Source organism: Salvia splendens, chromosome 22, assembly GCF_004379255.2.
Source record: "Salvia splendens isolate huo1 chromosome 22, SspV2, whole genome shotgun sequence".
NCBI classification, from domain to species: Eukaryota; Viridiplantae; Streptophyta; class Magnoliopsida; order Lamiales; family Lamiaceae; genus Salvia; species Salvia splendens.
In genome coordinates, this window is record NC_056053.1 from 19,144,153 (window position 1) to 19,160,709 (window position 16,557).

Here is a 16,557-nt window from a genome sequence, read left to right on the forward strand (position 1 = left end):
GTCTGATGTACTATACCAGTAGATTCAAAATATACTAGATCATAATACTCACATCCCCTATCAGTGCGAAGAACTTTAATCTTCACACCATGATGAAGCTCTACACTTTCTTTGAATATTTTTAAATTTATCAAGAGCTTCATCTTTTGAATGGCACAAATACACATTGCAATATCTAGTAGCATCATCAATAAAAGTAACTACATACATTTTATTACCAAGTGATGGAGTCGAATGAAAGCCACACGAATCACTGTGTATAAGTTATAATACATTAGTATCTTTACTGATATGTTTATTGAAAGGTTGTCGAGTAATCTTAGTTAACATGCAAGTTTTACACCTATCAACATTCAATTCAAAAGCTGGTATTAAACTCATTTTCGACATGTCTTTCAATCTCTTATAATGTACATGTCCTAATCTAGCATGCCACAATATTGATTTACTAACATGATTACTAGAACTAGTAGAAGTCATGCAAACAGAATTATTAACAAAAGAAACATCTAGATTCATCCTAAACATGCCACATAGATAACCAAATCCAATTAAAGTACCATGTCTAGACAGAATGTATTTATCACTTTCTAACACTTGTTTATAACCACGGTTATTTAATACAATACCAGATACTAAGTTTTTACGAATTCCAGGTACATACACAACATTTTCTAAAACTAAAGAGTTTCCAGAAGTAAATACTAGGCTAACATTTCCTATTCCTTTGATTGGTTCAGTTGCAATGTTACCCATCTTCAAAGAAGATCCATCTTCAATTGGTTTGAAATCTTTGAACCATTGACGATCCTTGCACACATGACACGTTGCACCCGAATCAACCCACCACGAGAGATCATCATCCTGCACATAAAGTGCTTCAGAAATTATTAATGCATAATAATTCTCAACAGAATGATCATTAGGTACAGAAAACGAACCTGGTTGTTTTCCCGAATCCTAGGATCCACTTGTTCCAGCCTCGTTCTTTCCCTTACTTCCACCGTTTCCAGACTTGCAATCCCTCTTGAAGTGCTCGGATTTACCGCACTTCCAGCACATCAGTTTAGGCTTCTTATCCCCAATCTTACTGTTGTATCCTTGAAACTTTCGTTCCCCTTTAAATAATCGTTTCTCTTTTCCAGCCTTGGAAGATTCACCCTCTTCCACCATGTTCATAGAAGAACCAACCATTGTTTTCCCACTACCATCAGAGCTCTTTTCCATATCACGCATAGACTGTTCGACTTGGAAGTCACTTCCAAGTTCGACCAGATTCAACTCCTCCTTCTTATGTTTCAAATTATTTTTAAAATCCTTCAGGAGGGTGACAGTTTATCGATAATGCTAGAAACAGAAATGGATTCATACATTTTCATATCATATTGGGAAAACTGTCCCAATATCCTCAACAATTCGTTGTATTGTTCCAAGACAGGCCTCGAATCCACCATTTTATAGTTAATAAAATTTCCAACAAGAAATTTCTTGCTAGAGGCATCTTCTGCCATATATTTGGCTTCGAGGGAACCCCACAACTCTTTAGCAAACTCTACGTTTTGATACACATCAAAAAGGGAATCAGACATACCGTTTAAAATGTGACCACGACATATGTAGTCATCGTTCTCCCATTTCATCTGCCTTCTCGTCTGTTCCAGAGTTTCATTATCAACAGCCTCAGGCATGGGAGTACTCAGAACGTACACGACCTTCAGATCCGTTAACATGAAATGCATCTTCTTCTGCCAGCGTCTGAAATCCTGGCCAGCAAACTTGTCCAACTTCGCAAAACCTTTCGTTGTTTCCTTCGTCGTTTCCTTGTTCGACATTTTCAGAAGTTGATTTGATCTTTGTTAGGGAGTTTAAAATAAAACGTGAACAAATCGGATGTCCTGAAAGGCGTGAAACACTTTCAGATCAAATCAAATTGGCGGTTCTACCAATATTTGATCGGATACAATTCAGGTTTCGAAGATATTCGTATGTAGATTCTGTAAATTTCTTTGAACCCAGAAATTGATCATTAGAAGAGGCTGAAAACGAAGAGTCGCGACTCTTCGTTTCATAACTGTTTTTAACAGTTTTTGGCGGGAATAGAAAATTGCAAAATCCTTCACCATTTCCTCAATCATATCCCCGATGATCAGGCATTCGATGTCTCGACTCAGAGCATTTACATCGTCATCGATCAATCTAGACCACGGGGTAGATTTCAGATCAAGGGCCAACAAGTTATCAAGAGCATAATAACACCTGTCTGCTGGAGGATGTACATACGCTCGAATACTATTCCATACGAGAGATAGCAACATTCTTCCATTTGGAGACTTTTGCGCGAGCCCATTATCCTTCTCCATGTATCTAGATATGTTCACCGGTTCTCTAAGTATGTCTGGAAGCACTTCATTCAACAAATCAACTATCATCTTGTGATTTGTTTTTTCTGCCTGATCTTTAACCTTGGTGCTTTCTTTATACATCTCTTCAACTTCCTCGAAGACCTGGGCGGTGATAGGCTTACCAAGTGGTGTCCATTTTGACAGCGATCGACTAAATGAATCATCATACAGACCAGCAGCAATCAACAAATCTCTAATGTAGGCTTCAGATTGGTCCTCTATATCTGTTTCAACTTCTGCAGGATGTGGTTCATGTATAGTTTCCTCCAGACAAGCTCCTTCAAATTGATCTAATTTCCTCCGCAGCTCTGAAATTTCCAAGAAAAAGAGGATTAAACAAAATGGGACAGGAAAAGAAGAAGAAGAAGAAGTTTAAGTTGACTGTGTGTAGTGGTATCAGAGAATGACATTGTTATACTTGAACTGATTGCTTTGACTTGTTTCAATCTTTAAAGGCCTATTCAATCTTTTTAAAATAAATGGAGGTTTGGAAAGTTTCCAGAAACTCAAGATAAGCATTTCAATTCAACCTAGCTAGAACAGCAGCTAAAATAACTAAAAGCCTACATGAAGCTAAACTAAAGATAAACAATAACATGGTTTTGTGAATTGAAGATTTTTCTAAAAAACTATTAAAGATGGTATAGTTTGTGGACTATGTGCTTGACCATTTATAAGTTCAATCATAAAAAAGAAACTCGTGAAAGATTACTCCATGATATTTGCTTCATAATGTTCAAACTACGACACCTTATAATCAACATCATGGGCTACTTCCATTACTTACCAGTCAAGTTTGAGTTTATTTCTCTGAAAACATTGGACACATCGCTGTCCTCCAGTTGATGTCCACCTGATGATGATATAGGACTTAGGTAGTCATTTGACCTCCAAAACTCATCATGAACACTACTGCACACGGATGCGGGGCTGGGTGGCACTTCAGTGGAATTCCCCTATAGTATATCAAAACGAAGTTTAGTAAGAATTTTGCATTTTGGCACTTCAGTGGAATTCCCAACAATATATCAAAACTCAATTATCAGTGTGAGTTGAGTAAGATCCTCACATGTGTGTCAGAGAAACTCATCATGGATACTGGTCCATTTGGAAAATTGTTGAAGAAGTTGTTTTTGTTTTGACCGGATCTCTCCATACGGAACAGTCTCACTCTGAGCGTCAAGTTGTATCGAAAGCTTGAAACCTTTTCCCTTATGTTAAATTTATCCTTTTTCTGTTTTTTAATGTTCATGGAGACCTTCTCAGTTGCTTCATGCTTCCTCCTGATTTGTGTCCCAGTTAGTACATGGCGATCCTCCTGAAGGAGATTTCCCAATGATCTTCCTGACACCGAGACTGGAGTTGATAAAGATCTCACAAGGTTCCTCGGAGACATGTCTTCCTGGTGGGGCATCCCAACTTCATCAGGTTCCTCTCTGAAAGAGCAGCTGCGCTTTTGTAATTCATTTGTGAAACTATCATGATGGTGCATTTTATTGTCAGTCCATGTACTTCTTAACTGTCCAGGGTTTACGCTTCTCAAAATCTGACATGGAAAACATTGAACTATTACGGACAGCTTGACAATGTCTTTCTCCTTTAAGGACATTACTCAACCTCTCTGCTAAGAATTTCCTCGTATCTCTGTTGATGAACTCAGGAGAACCTGTCCCGTTCTGAATTCCACTTCTGTACGATCTTCTAGACTGAGAACGAGGTAGATTCATCCCAAGATCCCTTGACACACTATCTCTCACCTCTTTTGCGATACACTGGGGCTATTTCTCTTGATTTTGATGGTTTTTCCATATAAGGGGTCTCAATCTCTCGTCCTCTCACAGTTGTGCTCCTCTTACAACATTTACCTTGCAACTCAGACTCTACTCTTTCCTTCACATCTGCAAGAAAATCTTCTATAGTATCGGCCTCTGCTGAAGTGCTGGGAGTTTTTACATCTAAGAGTTGAACTTATAAATTTATTTAAACGATCTACTAACATAAATATTCATATTCTGTTCACAAGCAATTCTAATTTTTTATGAAAATTGAGCTGTTTCTATATGACGATATGAGGAGCGTATACACAAGCTAGTTTTAACTTTCATGGAAACAAGAAAAATACAAAACTTTCCTGAGAAATTTTCATGTTTTGCTACAAATTAACCGCATCGTTCAATAGTAGTAGTGTATATATTCTTATATTAATGCCTGACTGACATCTCCAAAGTTACAAAAGCATTTTATTAAATGTAGAAACTCATACTCTTTTAAACGAACTTAGTCAAAATTGAAGCTTTCCAATCATCAATACTGGAGTATTATGTAATTTATGTTAAGAATGAAAATACTACTTATTGAAAATACTTACCATTCAAAATGTTCACAAATGGCCTATTAGCTCAGTTGGTTAGAGCGTCGTGCTAATAACGCGAAGGTCGCAGGTTCGAAACCTGCATGGGCCAACTTTTTTCATATTTTTTCGGATTTTTTTGCCTTTTCAATAATTTTTCATTCTAAGGCTGTTTATTTTGAATAAAACTTTTCAGTCTTTTCCACAAACCTTTCTATGTTAATCATAAAAATCATCGTCTTTTAATGTATGAGTGTACAATTGATAATTAACAGGATAATATAATAATATAATTGGACATCCCAATCTCGTATAATTTTGGTACAGTATGTCACATTTATGTCTAATTTGTAAAAATGTGGCATAGAAAATTTATAATAGGAAAATATAGAAAAATATACTACTCAAATTTAGCGGTCCTCGGAAATTTGATCTTAGTAAGGAAAAAATGGTGAAAAATATTATGACATCAATACTCCAGGATAATATTATCATTTCACGCATCAAATTTGAGCCTTACGTTCAAATTGCCAAACAACTTATATTTCTTTAAATTGATGGGAGGCTTCAATGCCATCATCGGGTGTGGATGAGTCCCCTTTCGTCGTCCAGGGCAGCATGATTACAACGAAAAATGGTTAGGGATATTTTCCTGAAAACAATTGAACAAAATTGAATACTCGCTCAAAAAATTTAAGTTGACAGTAGTACAACGAAAAACGACCTTGTTTTGTGTGTTTTTTAAACTTCTTGCGTAAATGGCCCAAATTTGGAGTGTCGGCTAGGTAAAATATGCCAAATTTTAGTGGTCAGAATATAAATGTGAGAGTCTAGTTTGTCAATATACTTCAGACATAGATGTAAAATTTTTGCAAACGTCAAAATATCAAATGAAATTTAACTTTAAACCAAATATATTTTGCTTGATTGTTAAAAAAATACGCTAATGTAGGTCTATGAGTTGTATTGCAACTCATTCAATATTACTCCCTCTATTCAACAAAATAGTACACACTATCTTACGACTTACAATACAGCAGAGTAATTTAATTAATATTACGATAGAATGCACTGTAAAATGGACAAAATGTCCCGATTTTATTGGTTAGAATATGTTGTGAGTAGAGGAATAGTGGAACATGTGTAGTATAGTTGTAATTGATTACAAAAGATATGGATAAAAAAGGATAATGAGAATGTGTCCAAAAAACAGAGAAATAAGTTACACCGTCATTTCAATAGTAGGAGTTGGGCTTTAACATTCAATGTCGACTTGTTTAAAATCAAGCATAAAAGAAAGGCCATTATATAGTTTACTATTTATGGGAACTTGGCACTGCTCATTTCTTTGGTCCTATTATTTCACGCTACAAAGATAAAATGGCATCTCTTTCAAAAACTTTTAAAAAGGATAAAGTTGTGACCACATGCCATGTGTATTGAATATGGATATACTATAAGCATATGATTAGGTAAAATGTTACATATAAGAAAGTGAACTACATAAAATGTTCCTGACGTTTTTAATTGTTTCACTCCATACCCCTGACTTTTAAAAATATCGCCATAAGTCTCTGACGTTTAATATAATCACATATCGGATATTTGTAGCCATTTTTTGGACTAAAAGGCCCTTTTGCCTTGAAGGGCATTTCAGTCATCTTGCCCTCTGTTGCAGGCCTACTCTGCAGGGAGGCTACACTTTTGCAGAAATTAGGCATGCACTTTTGTCGACTCAAATTTGATGTTTCTCAGTGTTGTGCCTGTGCATCTATATTGTAAGTGTTTGAAATTAATTTCTCTTTCTCCTTCTCTCACTTTAATTCAACAAAGGACTAGAAGCTTAAATAGGCGGCAGCGGTAGAATTGGCGGTGCATCGTGATGGATTTGTCCTTGAATTTCCCCAGTGTGCTATTATTTTGATTATGCCAATTGGGAACAACTTGACGAATACAACTTGGGAACAATTGTTAGGGAGTGCTATTATTTAATGTACATTCAAATACAACTTATTATTTTGATTTATGTGCAACAACTTATGATACTTTGGTCACAGATTATGCCAACTTATGTTGGATTATGTGTTCCACCAGCACCCATTACTTATCCTCTACAGTTATACGGTTTACCTCTTGCCGTATTAACTGGATATCGAACCGGCCTTGAGATGCCAAAACCACAACAACCATGAAGATCTTGACCTGAATTCATGTCTTCCCAAATGAAGTTACTCTAGCAATAGATTTATCAGTCCTTTGCTTGTTAGTTTGTGTTGACTTAAAAGCTCATGTGTTTTAGAAATGATTATCTTCACTCAAGAAGAGTAAAAAAATTCTAACTTCATGCGCTATTATGAGTGACAAACTACCAAAGTGAAACTACTGTTAGTCTTCCTCAGCTCTGAGAACAACAATGTCAAGGTTTCTTGTAATTTCCGAACTCATACGTGTTGCATCTCTAGCATAAAAAGTTAGTTATTGAAATTAATTTAAAAAAATACATAAGAATTAAATTTCAATTTGCAATTTTATTTAGTCAAAGTTATATAGAGAAAATAAATAAATGATCTTTAATTTTATTTATTACATGGTTATGAATTAATTGAAGTGATTAATGCCTTGTATTTTGTGGCCCACACTATGAGGTTAAGCACAAAGGAGACCTCATATTGAAAAAATAGGTGAGATGTATGTAAGGTTGAGAATGAATCAAATAATTTTGCTTAATTATATTTGAACTTTATGATGCGAATTAAATACAAAGTACTGTACTGATTTAGTATATATTCCATTTGACATTTCTAAATATTTTATTGGAAATTCACACGTAATAGATATATTTTTAATAAAAACTAAGAATAATTTACAATCCTTAAATCATGAAGAATTTATGGTATTGGATTCAATATTTTCATTTTGAAGAGGTTTGTAGACAATTGTAGTCTAATTTTTTCGTTACCTACGTTTCGACTTGTTAAGTGATGAAAAAAGAAAAAAACAAAACTATATATATGGGAAGAATACAAAGCACTTAGTAAAATCACAAATGGAGTATGGTATGTATTTGTTAAATCACAAATGGAGGCCGCTGACACACAGCCACCAAATCACGTCAGCTGTCAAATAGCGCCAGCCATCAAATCGCGTCAGCAGCATGCAGGCCACCACTGCAGAAGTTCGTGTGATATGCCCATAATGCCCTTTTAGGGCTGAAGGGTCTTTTAGTCCGAAAAAACATGATATGTGATTATGTTAAACGCCAGAGACTTATGGCGATATTTTCAAACGTCAGGGGCCTGGAGTGAAACAAATGGAAACGTCAGGGATGGTTTATGTAGTTTACTCTACATATAAATGTAAAAACCACATGCAAATTTAGGATTTATTTAAATATTAAAAAAGTTCTTTTTATTCATGAAAAATTTACCGAAATTTCATTTTCAGTTCGTCTATAAAAAAAAGTTGTTCATTTAGAGTATGACAAATTGCCACAAAAACACTGAAGTTTGGTTAAATTCCGGTACATGCTCACAAGTCACAACTTTTAAATATACTCAATTAGTTATCATAACTTTGACATTTTTCTCAATTGTTCCGTTGATTTAGATTTGGAGATTTGAAAGCTAAAATCCATAATCATTTTTGCAAATTTGTACTCTTTCCGTCCAAAGGTAGTTGAGTCATATTACGTTTTGAATTGTCCAATGATAATTGAGTCATTTTTTTTTGCAAAAACTTTATCTTCTCTCATAACTTTACCCTCTCTTCCTCTCTATTACTTTAATTCATATCTTACTTTACTCTCCCCACTTTAATCTAACACATCAATTTCAAAAATTCATGTCCAAAAGGCCTCTTTGGACGGAAGTATATATCATAAAAAAAATAAAAAATAAAAAATTGGAACGTGAGAGTGTTAGAAAATAAATCTATCTTCATGGTATAAGAGCATCCACAACGGCGAGCAGGACGACGTCCGTTCGTCCTTGCCAGCGGCACGGAGACGCTGTCCGCCGCTGCGCTCGCACCACTGGTACGGCGCTGCTCGATGCATCGAGCACGTCCGTGCCAGCGAGCAGGCGACGTGGCTGCGTGTGATTGGCCAACGGCATAGCCGTTGGCAATTTAAAAAAAAATTGAAAAAAATCTGATTAAAAATAAAAAAAAAATTTCCCACTTCCCAAAAAACTATATCCGTTTTCTACCCACTTTTAATTTACTTTTCAATTTTTTCCCCAAAAATACACATTTTCATCTATAAATACTCTCACTTCCACACTAAAAATTCACACCACACTACACAATTATCATCCAAATTCTCTCATTTCCATTCTCAATTCTCATCCAATCTTTCATTCACTCTTACTCTTACAACAAAACAATGTCTGGCCACGGCGATCACCCCCCGGGCTCCCACGGTTAGAACCCCGATTGGTTCGGTTCACAACCGTTTACTAGTCCGGAAACGGAATATTCGGCCCCTCCTCAAACCCAAGGTTCGGAAGTTCCGGGTGGCTACCGGCCTTACCCAATCGACGACCAAGATGCCCCCGAAGGGCAATACGGGTGGACACCCGAGTCTAGGGCGAGGTCGAGCGGCCCCTCCCAAACTCGGACTCCTCCTACTCGCGGTGTCCGCACACCGTACACTTCGGCGGAGATGGAGCAATTGTTCAAAGCGTTCTTGTCAATCTACGAAGATCCGGAGATTGACACAAACCAATCTGGCGATCATTATTGGTGGCGCATCTGTCGCCAGTACAATGAAAACCGGCCGGATGGAACAATCGAGCGCAACGAGAGTATGGTGCGCAACGCCATATACAGAGCCAACAAAGAGATCCAAAAGTTCCAGGGGTATTACCTCCAGGAAGAGCGGTCGGCGGGGAGCGGCCGGAGCGAGGTCGACATCATCAGTTCCGCCTTGTCGACCTACCAATCCATAAACTAGCCGTTCAAGTACCTCAACATTTAGCAAGAGACGCGGTCGCATCCGAAGTATAGGGGAGGCGTAACATCCTCCTCTAGCGGCTCCTCCAAGCGGTCAAGGTCGGTATCCCTATCCGACGCCGACTCCAAAGACGTGGCTAGCCAACTTACCGGAGCTAACTTGGGTAGCCCCGACGCCGGCCCGAGCGTTTCCCAACGCCGACCGCAAGGAAGGAAGAAGGCGGCGGCCAACCGCCGTCGCGCTGCGACTCCATCCGCCCCCGAACCCGTTCCCGCTCCCTATGTGCCACCTCAACTCCCCACCAACTCGTTGTGGGGAGTTTTGGCCCAACTCAATTTGGCCGATAGGTCAAATATGACCCCCGAGCAACTTCGATCGCATGTGGTGATGATACGGGGTCTCCAAAGAACGTTGGGGGTATTGCCGGATGATGATTAGTCTTCACTGGGGGCATTTTTACGCTTAAATTGTGTAATTTTTATTTTTTAGTAGTTTAATTATGTAATTTTCATTTTTTAGGATTTTAATTGTTTAATTTTTATTTTTTAGGATTTTAATTATGTAATTTTTATTTTTTAGGAATTTAATTATGTAATTTTTAATTTTATTATAATTTGTAATATTATTCCGGGTATTTTTAATGAATTTTAATTTTGTGGAAATTTTTTATTTAAATTGAATAATAGAATGGTGGGACCCTTGTACTCGTCCTTGCGGAAGAGCACGAATGTGGGTGCTGTGCTCTTGCCTAAGAGCAGGCAGAAAAAGTGGGGCCGGACCCACATCCGGGCTCGCTGGCAAGAGCACGGATGTGGATGCTCTAAATGAGCGGACAACTTATGTGTGAAGACATGAATTTAAACTAGTCGGGCCACCACACAAAGATAAAGGACCTTTCGACCAACAATACTTAATGAGGCAACCTATATTTTTTTCTTGTGTATGTTTAATAAATTTATTGTGGTTCCATGCATAAATGTGTATAGTGTTTGTGGGTGCAATTATTATGATAACTTTTAAGAATTAGCATCTTATCATATAGGCATTTGTTGACGAGGAAGTTCCATTGGCATTCATAATAGATTTTTTAATAAGATACCAAAAGAAAAAATCCTTTTAAAAAATCTAGAGTAATAACCAATGATCAAGATTTTTCAAGGTAGTACTGGTTTTTGTTTTTATACCAAATTCAGTGAAGAGCGTAAGGTGTTTGGTTAATATTTTTCCTTATAAAAGGTCAAATATTAAATGCTTGTTGGTCCATTATAGCCTTGGATCACAAATTTTCATGTTCTTGTTAAATTTTCTAAAACAGGCCAGTTTTCAAGCTACAAACCAAAACTACCAAGTGTAAAAACATAATTAAAACAGAATTACCTGTAGCAAAGGAACAAATTTGATATGGACTCACTTTAATCCTTGAAAAGTAGATGCACAACAAGTGGGCAAAACTCACTTTCATTCCGCACTGATCTTCTACAGGTTCGAGAGGAAGTCAGTTGCATGAGTCACAGAGTAGGAAGCTCAGGCTTTTGACAGAAGCTAGTGGTTTTGCAACAAGTCTACCAAGTTGGAGTATATTTGTTCTTTCATGGCATCTCGGTTGCTTGTATTCAGCGTATAAATGGTTGCTCCTGGATGATTTTTCAACCTTGCAACTGAGTAGCAGAATACTTACATTATAAAATGATCAGCCTGGATCACCAGAAAGAATATAGAGTTGTCTACAACTTTTAATCAGGACTAGGCACTCAAAAGAAAAACTGCATGCGGCTTGCATGAGATGTAAAGAAGATCGAACTTGTTTTAAAGGGAATGAAACAAGGGAAAACCACCAGAATAAACCATTTTTGTTGATATCTAATTCCCCAATAAAAGGAAAATTTTCAGTTCAATTCAAAGTTGGATGAGGATTGCCAATATAATTAGGAAGCTGACATATGGTTGTAAAGGTCCAAAGCCACTTTTGTAGTCATGATGAACAAGAACAAATAGATCTAGTTAAGCAAGTACGTACAAATTGACCATTTTTAAATTTTACATCATGTAGCATTTCAACAAAACCATACCCCTCATGGAGTACTTGCGGAAGAACAGGCTGATGCTCCTTCATTGACATGCACTTAAAGACATGGCTTTCATAATCAAGTAGATTCATTTTACTATGTCTTATCATCATGGAATAATAAAAGTTGCAGCAATTGTCAGATTTGACTCAACCAAGTACCTCCAGGAATATCTCTGCCAGATTTTGGGACAGGGACAGTCGCCAACAGAGGGATATTGGATTCTAGAACTCTTAAGACAGCAGGGAAGAATGATGCGCTGAACAGCTCCATTTTACCAACTTCATCAATAATGAACAGATCAGTGTCTTCTTTAACCTGGACATAGGTGCATTCAGTTCAAACTACAAGATTCACTTGCATTAGAAGAGAACTGTTCGACAGACGCCATCCTAGATCTACAACTTTAACAAGATTCGCCAGGAATTGATCTCAAGGTTCACATAGCACTCTAATAATACTATAGTACAAAATGGTAGAACAACAGCACAGAGTTTACTGACCTCCAACTCAGGCAATGCTAATGACTCAAAAGACGAGACATCTACTTTGTACCTCCCCACGTTAGGCCATTTGTGAGATTCACGGCTGCCATAAACATGAAAATTTGCATCCTAAATATAGCGCCCACAGTCAAAGGATAACAATGAATTGCATATAAGGAAATATAGCTAATTAACTGACACTGCATGAAAATAACAAAGAAATAATTATACTCAATTATACTGCCAAGTACCTAGCATAATAAGAAGAAAACGTACTACGAAAGAACCTATTAGGATACTTAAATTCCACTCCCTTATGTAGAAAGAAGCAAATAGATTTGTGTCAGTAATGTCAGCCTCAAGCAGAGAGAGTATGAAGGTTAGCTTTGCTCTCACATTTAAATATTCATTTCAGGAAAAAGTGCCAACACAATGGCTGCTTGATTCTTATCTTTTGTTGTGTTATAGCAAACTTAAAATAGCAAGCAAGTTCAGGCATTGTGATAACATATAGTCCATGGTGCAGAAGATTGAAAAATACTAATTGCTAAAATACAGTAGTGATGAAAATAGAAACTAAATAAAAAGAAATGATCATCTCAACCTCATAACCAAACGCTATCCAATGCTGGCATACATGACGTTCAGTAAGAAGATAACAATGTCAACGACTCAATGTGGATGGACGAATAAAAGAGCAAATAGTACCTAGTGATAATGGTGGATGCAAGAGGACCTCTGCGGCCATCAACAGTAACCACTTCAAATCCTACCCTATCACACCCTTCTCTTACCTCACCTACAATTGTATTCATCAATTAACACTCAATTACAATTATTTTAGCTAATTTTACTTTATTCACTTCAAATCAATTCCGTAACACACATAATCAACGCAATACAATAGAAAACGGGACGACGGAGGCGTACGAGTATAAAAACCCTGAATTTTTAAGCTGGGAATGAATTGTTTGAGGGCATCCAGAACTCGGATTATCAAAGTAGTTTTCCCCACTCCCTGCATAAATCACCAAACAAGGACTGCACTGAAGCATATACAGAGTTTCTGCTTTTATTTATATAAACATATAGGGATACAAACTCACCGGAGACCCGGTGACGAGAAAGCATTTTCCGGCGGCCGCCATTACAGAAGCGCTTCCCAATTGCCACGACACCTTCTAGCAACACCGGACTCACAAATATATTTGGATTCTGTACTTCAATATTTTAATATTAAAAAAATCATTGCCTATATTTTTTTACTAATAACAATAATTTGGGTACTTCAATATTTCAATATATATAAAAAAGTAGGAATTTCAATTGCCTAAGAACTTTTACTTATTTACTTTAACAATTAACATGGGTTTATTTCGGTTCGGTATGGTGTAATTTGTCGTACTCCTATTTTGTGATTTATGATGGTGTAATTGTGTATATTCTCATATGAAAAAGATCAAAATGATTATGATTCAAAAAAAAAATAGAAGGAAATTTGAATTATTTATATTTTAAACATAATTTATGAAATAGTATTATAATAAATCATCATATCCCAATATCGGGAGATTTTTTCTTGCTTTAAAGTGCACAATATGATGTGGTTTTGTTGATGTGAATATGCCAGCTTAATTTGTCAATACTCAATAGCATAAATTGACCTTGGAGTATTTGTCAAGTTCGCATTTGTCAACAGTGATTTTATAGATATTTCCGATTTCATTGGATTAAAATAATAGTAGTATATTTCGCTTTCAACATTTGTGTTTAAAGTATGCAAACTTCCATGTTGAATATCAATATTAAATTCTTAATTGCTCAAAGCTCATCAATAATCTTACTCAACTAACCCATTATTTTCGCATTAGTGAGACCGAACAGCACATAACCAGATAACCTTGATTGTATTAGATATTCCACACTAGACTCTAATACCGTATTGATTTTAACAAAACTCCATAATAGAAGGTCAAAGTCCAAGGTATTAAAATCACAAAGGTTCTCGGAGTCGTTCAGCACAAGATAGCAGTTCCAATAGGTGAAGTCCTTATACACCTCCTTCAGGGGGAAGACTTTCTCCGCTATCCTCCTGCAGTCTTCCTCCGTTTGGCCACTGCTCATCATGCGGAGGGCGTTGGTGTACAAGCCCGAAAATCGGGAGACCGCAGCCCTGATTCGGTCCCACCCATTCCGGCAATCCTCCCCGGTGCATCGCCTCCCCTCCGGGCAAAACCTCTGGTAGGCTGCTGCTATCTTACCCCACAAGTTGACGATCCTCTGGTTGTTCGAAACGAGAGGATCGTCGCAAACACTCACCCACGCCTTGGACAGCGCGACGTTCTCCGCGTCCGTCCACCTCCTCCGTACCGAGCTGTCGTCCTCACCCGGCTGCGAGGACTCGCCGACCCTCTTCCCATTGCTTTTCTTCTTTGGGGCGCCACGACCCCGCCCTGCGCCCCCCGTTTGAACGGGATCATCCGGAACACCGAGAAGATCTAACCCCAAGTCATCGAAGGAGAAAGTGTCAAATTGGGGCAACAGCTGAGCCTCCGTTGGGGTCGATGTGTGCGACGAACCAGTCGAAAAATCAAAACTGGGGCAATAGACGTCCCCCGGCGTCCCCTGTGTTGCCGGGGATCCCCCCTTCGTCCACTGCGTCGCCGGTACCGCCCCCCCGGCGTCCCCTGTGTCGTCTGGGATCCCCCCGTCGTCACTGCGTCGCCGGTACCCCCCCCCCCCCGACGTCCCTTGCGTCGCCTGTACTCCCCCGGGCATCATCTGCATCCCGGGTGCCCACCCCGGCATCGCTGGAAACCCCCCGGCGGACTCCCCCCGGCTGGCATCCCGGGCATCATCTGCTGCCACGGGTACATGTTGTAGTATGGTGGCATCTGACTCCATCAACTTCCCACGGGGACCGGGAGAGTTTGAGCTTGAGACCCGCTACTCCCTGAAGTAGGCTCGTTGTTGAGATCCATTTACCGTTGTTGATCTTGTACAGAAATTTAGATAGAGAGAGTACTCGTTAAAACAAGTGGTGCGAATGAAAATGACGTGCAAGGCGCGTATATATAGTGTTTTGAAAAAAAAATCGCGCTAGGCGATCCGGACGCTGCAATAGCGCCGAGCGGATCGCCCAGCGCACTGCCTTGCTCCACGGAACCGCCGAGCGCTAGGCGATTTTTAATTCCGAAAATGGCTGGGCGGTTGCAATAGATCGCCTAGCGCACCGCCTAGCGCCAGCGCTAGGCTAAGCGGTGCACTAGGCGCTATTGTGGATGGCCTAATAGATGGTCAAAGTCCAAAGTATTAAAATCACAATTGTAATAACCAAACATACATAGTCAATAATAAGGTTTAAAATTGAAACTTTATTAATGCATTTAAAAAATTACTAAGGCCATCCACAATAGCGCCTAGCGTACCGCTTAGCCGAGCGCTGACGCTAGGCGGTGCGCTAGGCGATCTATTGCAACAACCCAGCCATTTCCGGAATTAAAAACCGTGGCGCTAGGCGGTGCGCTGGGCGATCCGCTCGGCGCTATTGCAGCGTCCGGATCGCCTAGCGCACCGCCTAGGGCGAAATATTTTTTTTTGAAACACTATATATACGCGACAACGACGACGGAGCAGAGGAGTGAATTATTGTATTTTTTGTTAATTATTGTAATTTTTTTAAATTATTGTACTTTTTAAAATTTTAATAGTATTATTAATGTTTCTTGTATATGTCTCGTAAATTAAATTCCATATATTGTGTGATTGTTAATTATTTTATTTTTATATAATTGTTATTAGTGATGTGTCTGGGCTATTTATGATGTGGCAGGAGGATTTTTAGTGTTGATGATGTGGCAGGAAGAGTTTATGACTAAGCTATGGCTGAGCAATTGTGGCAGGAAGAGTTTGTGGCTAGACTATGGCTGAGCTATTGTGGATGACCTAACGAGAGAGGTATATGCCTCGGATGATGAATTTTCGTTTCCATTAACACAATAAAGGATTACATATTTAAAATACTAAGCACATGTGGAGTGGATCGGGTGATTATTAAGAGACACATGACCGTAAACCATATTACCGTTACTACTTATTGTATCAAAAAAGGAAAATTTTAGAAAAATGGAAAATAAACGAAACAGGAAGAGACAACAAGGAATCAATGTGTGGACAGGTGGAAGCGCAATTTAAAAAGGCTGAAACCAAAACCATCTCATAATTCTCGTGTTTGACCATCACACAAATATCGCATATATCTACTGCACAATTCATTAAATTAAATCCAAATCAACAATAAATC

At 38.3% G+C, this 16,557-nt stretch overlaps 3 protein-coding genes and 1 non-coding gene across 8 annotated transcripts; 1 reads left to right on the forward strand and 3 right to left on the reverse strand.

The window, feature by feature from the left end:
- Positions 1-1,319: 1,319 nt before the first annotated feature.
- Positions 1,320-1,832, reverse strand: LOC121786871. The gene has a single exon (XM_042185473.1). The coding sequence runs from the start codon at positions 1,830-1,832 to the stop codon at positions 1,320-1,322; it is 513 nt and encodes a 170-aa protein (XP_042041407.1).
- A 132-nt stretch (positions 1,833-1,964) lies between these two features.
- Positions 1,965-4,048, reverse strand: LOC121786872. Its single transcript, XM_042185474.1, has 3 exons — positions 3,472-4,048; positions 3,190-3,358; positions 1,965-2,710 (listed from the first exon to the last, which is right to left on the reverse strand). The coding sequence occupies exons 1-3, from the start codon at positions 4,009-4,011 to the stop codon at positions 1,965-1,967; spliced, it is 1,455 nt and encodes a 484-aa protein (XP_042041408.1). The 5' UTR covers positions 4,012-4,048.
- A 742-nt stretch (positions 4,049-4,790) lies between these two features.
- On the forward strand, positions 4,791-4,864 carry TRNAI-AAU. The gene has a single exon. It is a non-coding gene; the product is annotated as a tRNA-Ile (tRNA).
- A 2,875-nt stretch (positions 4,865-7,739) lies between these two features.
- Positions 7,740-13,505, reverse strand: LOC121786502 (cancer-related nucleoside-triphosphatase homolog). Of its 5 annotated transcripts, XR_006047208.1 has the most exons (7): positions 13,361-13,503; positions 13,185-13,272; positions 12,963-13,053; positions 12,273-12,357; positions 11,931-12,087; positions 11,081-11,361; positions 7,740-8,048 (listed from the first exon to the last, which is right to left on the reverse strand). XR_006047208.1 is itself a non-coding variant. In XM_042185138.1 (6 exons), the coding sequence occupies exons 2-6, from the start codon at positions 13,276-13,278 to the stop codon at positions 11,246-11,248; spliced, it is 543 nt and encodes a 180-aa protein (XP_042041072.1). In that variant the 5' UTR covers positions 13,279-13,295; positions 13,361-13,504; the 3' UTR covers positions 10,911-11,245. The 5 variants fall into 5 exon arrangements, 4 of the variants coding, with proteins under 4 accessions (XP_042041072.1, XP_042041071.1, XP_042041074.1 ...); XM_042185138.1 differs by lacking the exon at positions 7,740-8,048 and having other exon boundaries at positions 10,911-11,361; positions 13,185-13,295; positions 13,361-13,504; XM_042185137.1 differs by lacking the exon at positions 7,740-8,048 and having other exon boundaries at positions 10,911-11,361.
- Positions 13,506-16,557: the final 3,052 nt, after the last annotated feature.

Bases quoted from the DNA above. Each gene is read 5' to 3' on its own strand.
- LOC121786502 (XM_042185137.1), bottom strand. From the start codon at position 13,402: ATGGCGGCCGCCGGAAAATGCTTTCTCGTCACCGGGTCTCCG. The intron at 12,358-12,962 runs GTACTATTTGCT...TGTTTATGGCAG, and splicing joins GCATCCACCATTATCACTAG to CCGTGAATCTCACAAATGGC. The intron at 11,362-11,930 runs GTACTTGGTTGA...TCTGCTACTCAG, and splicing joins TGGCAGAGATATTCCTGGAG to TTGCAAGGTTGAAAAATCAT.
- LOC121786872 (XM_042185474.1), bottom strand. From the start codon at position 4,011: ATGTCCTTAAAGGAGAAAGACATTGTCAAGCTGTCCGTAATAGTTCAA. The intron at 3,359-3,471 runs GTGAGGATCTTA...GATATACTATAG, and splicing joins TGAGTTTCTCTGACACACAT to GGGAATTCCACTGAAGTGCC. The intron at 2,711-3,189 runs GTAAGTAATGGA...TGGAAATTTCAG, and splicing joins AATAAACTCAAACTTGACTG to AGCTGCGGAGGAAATTAGAT.
- LOC121786871 (XM_042185473.1), bottom strand. From the start codon at position 1,832: ATGTCGAACAAGGAAACGACGAAGGAAACAACGAAAGGTTTTGCGAAG.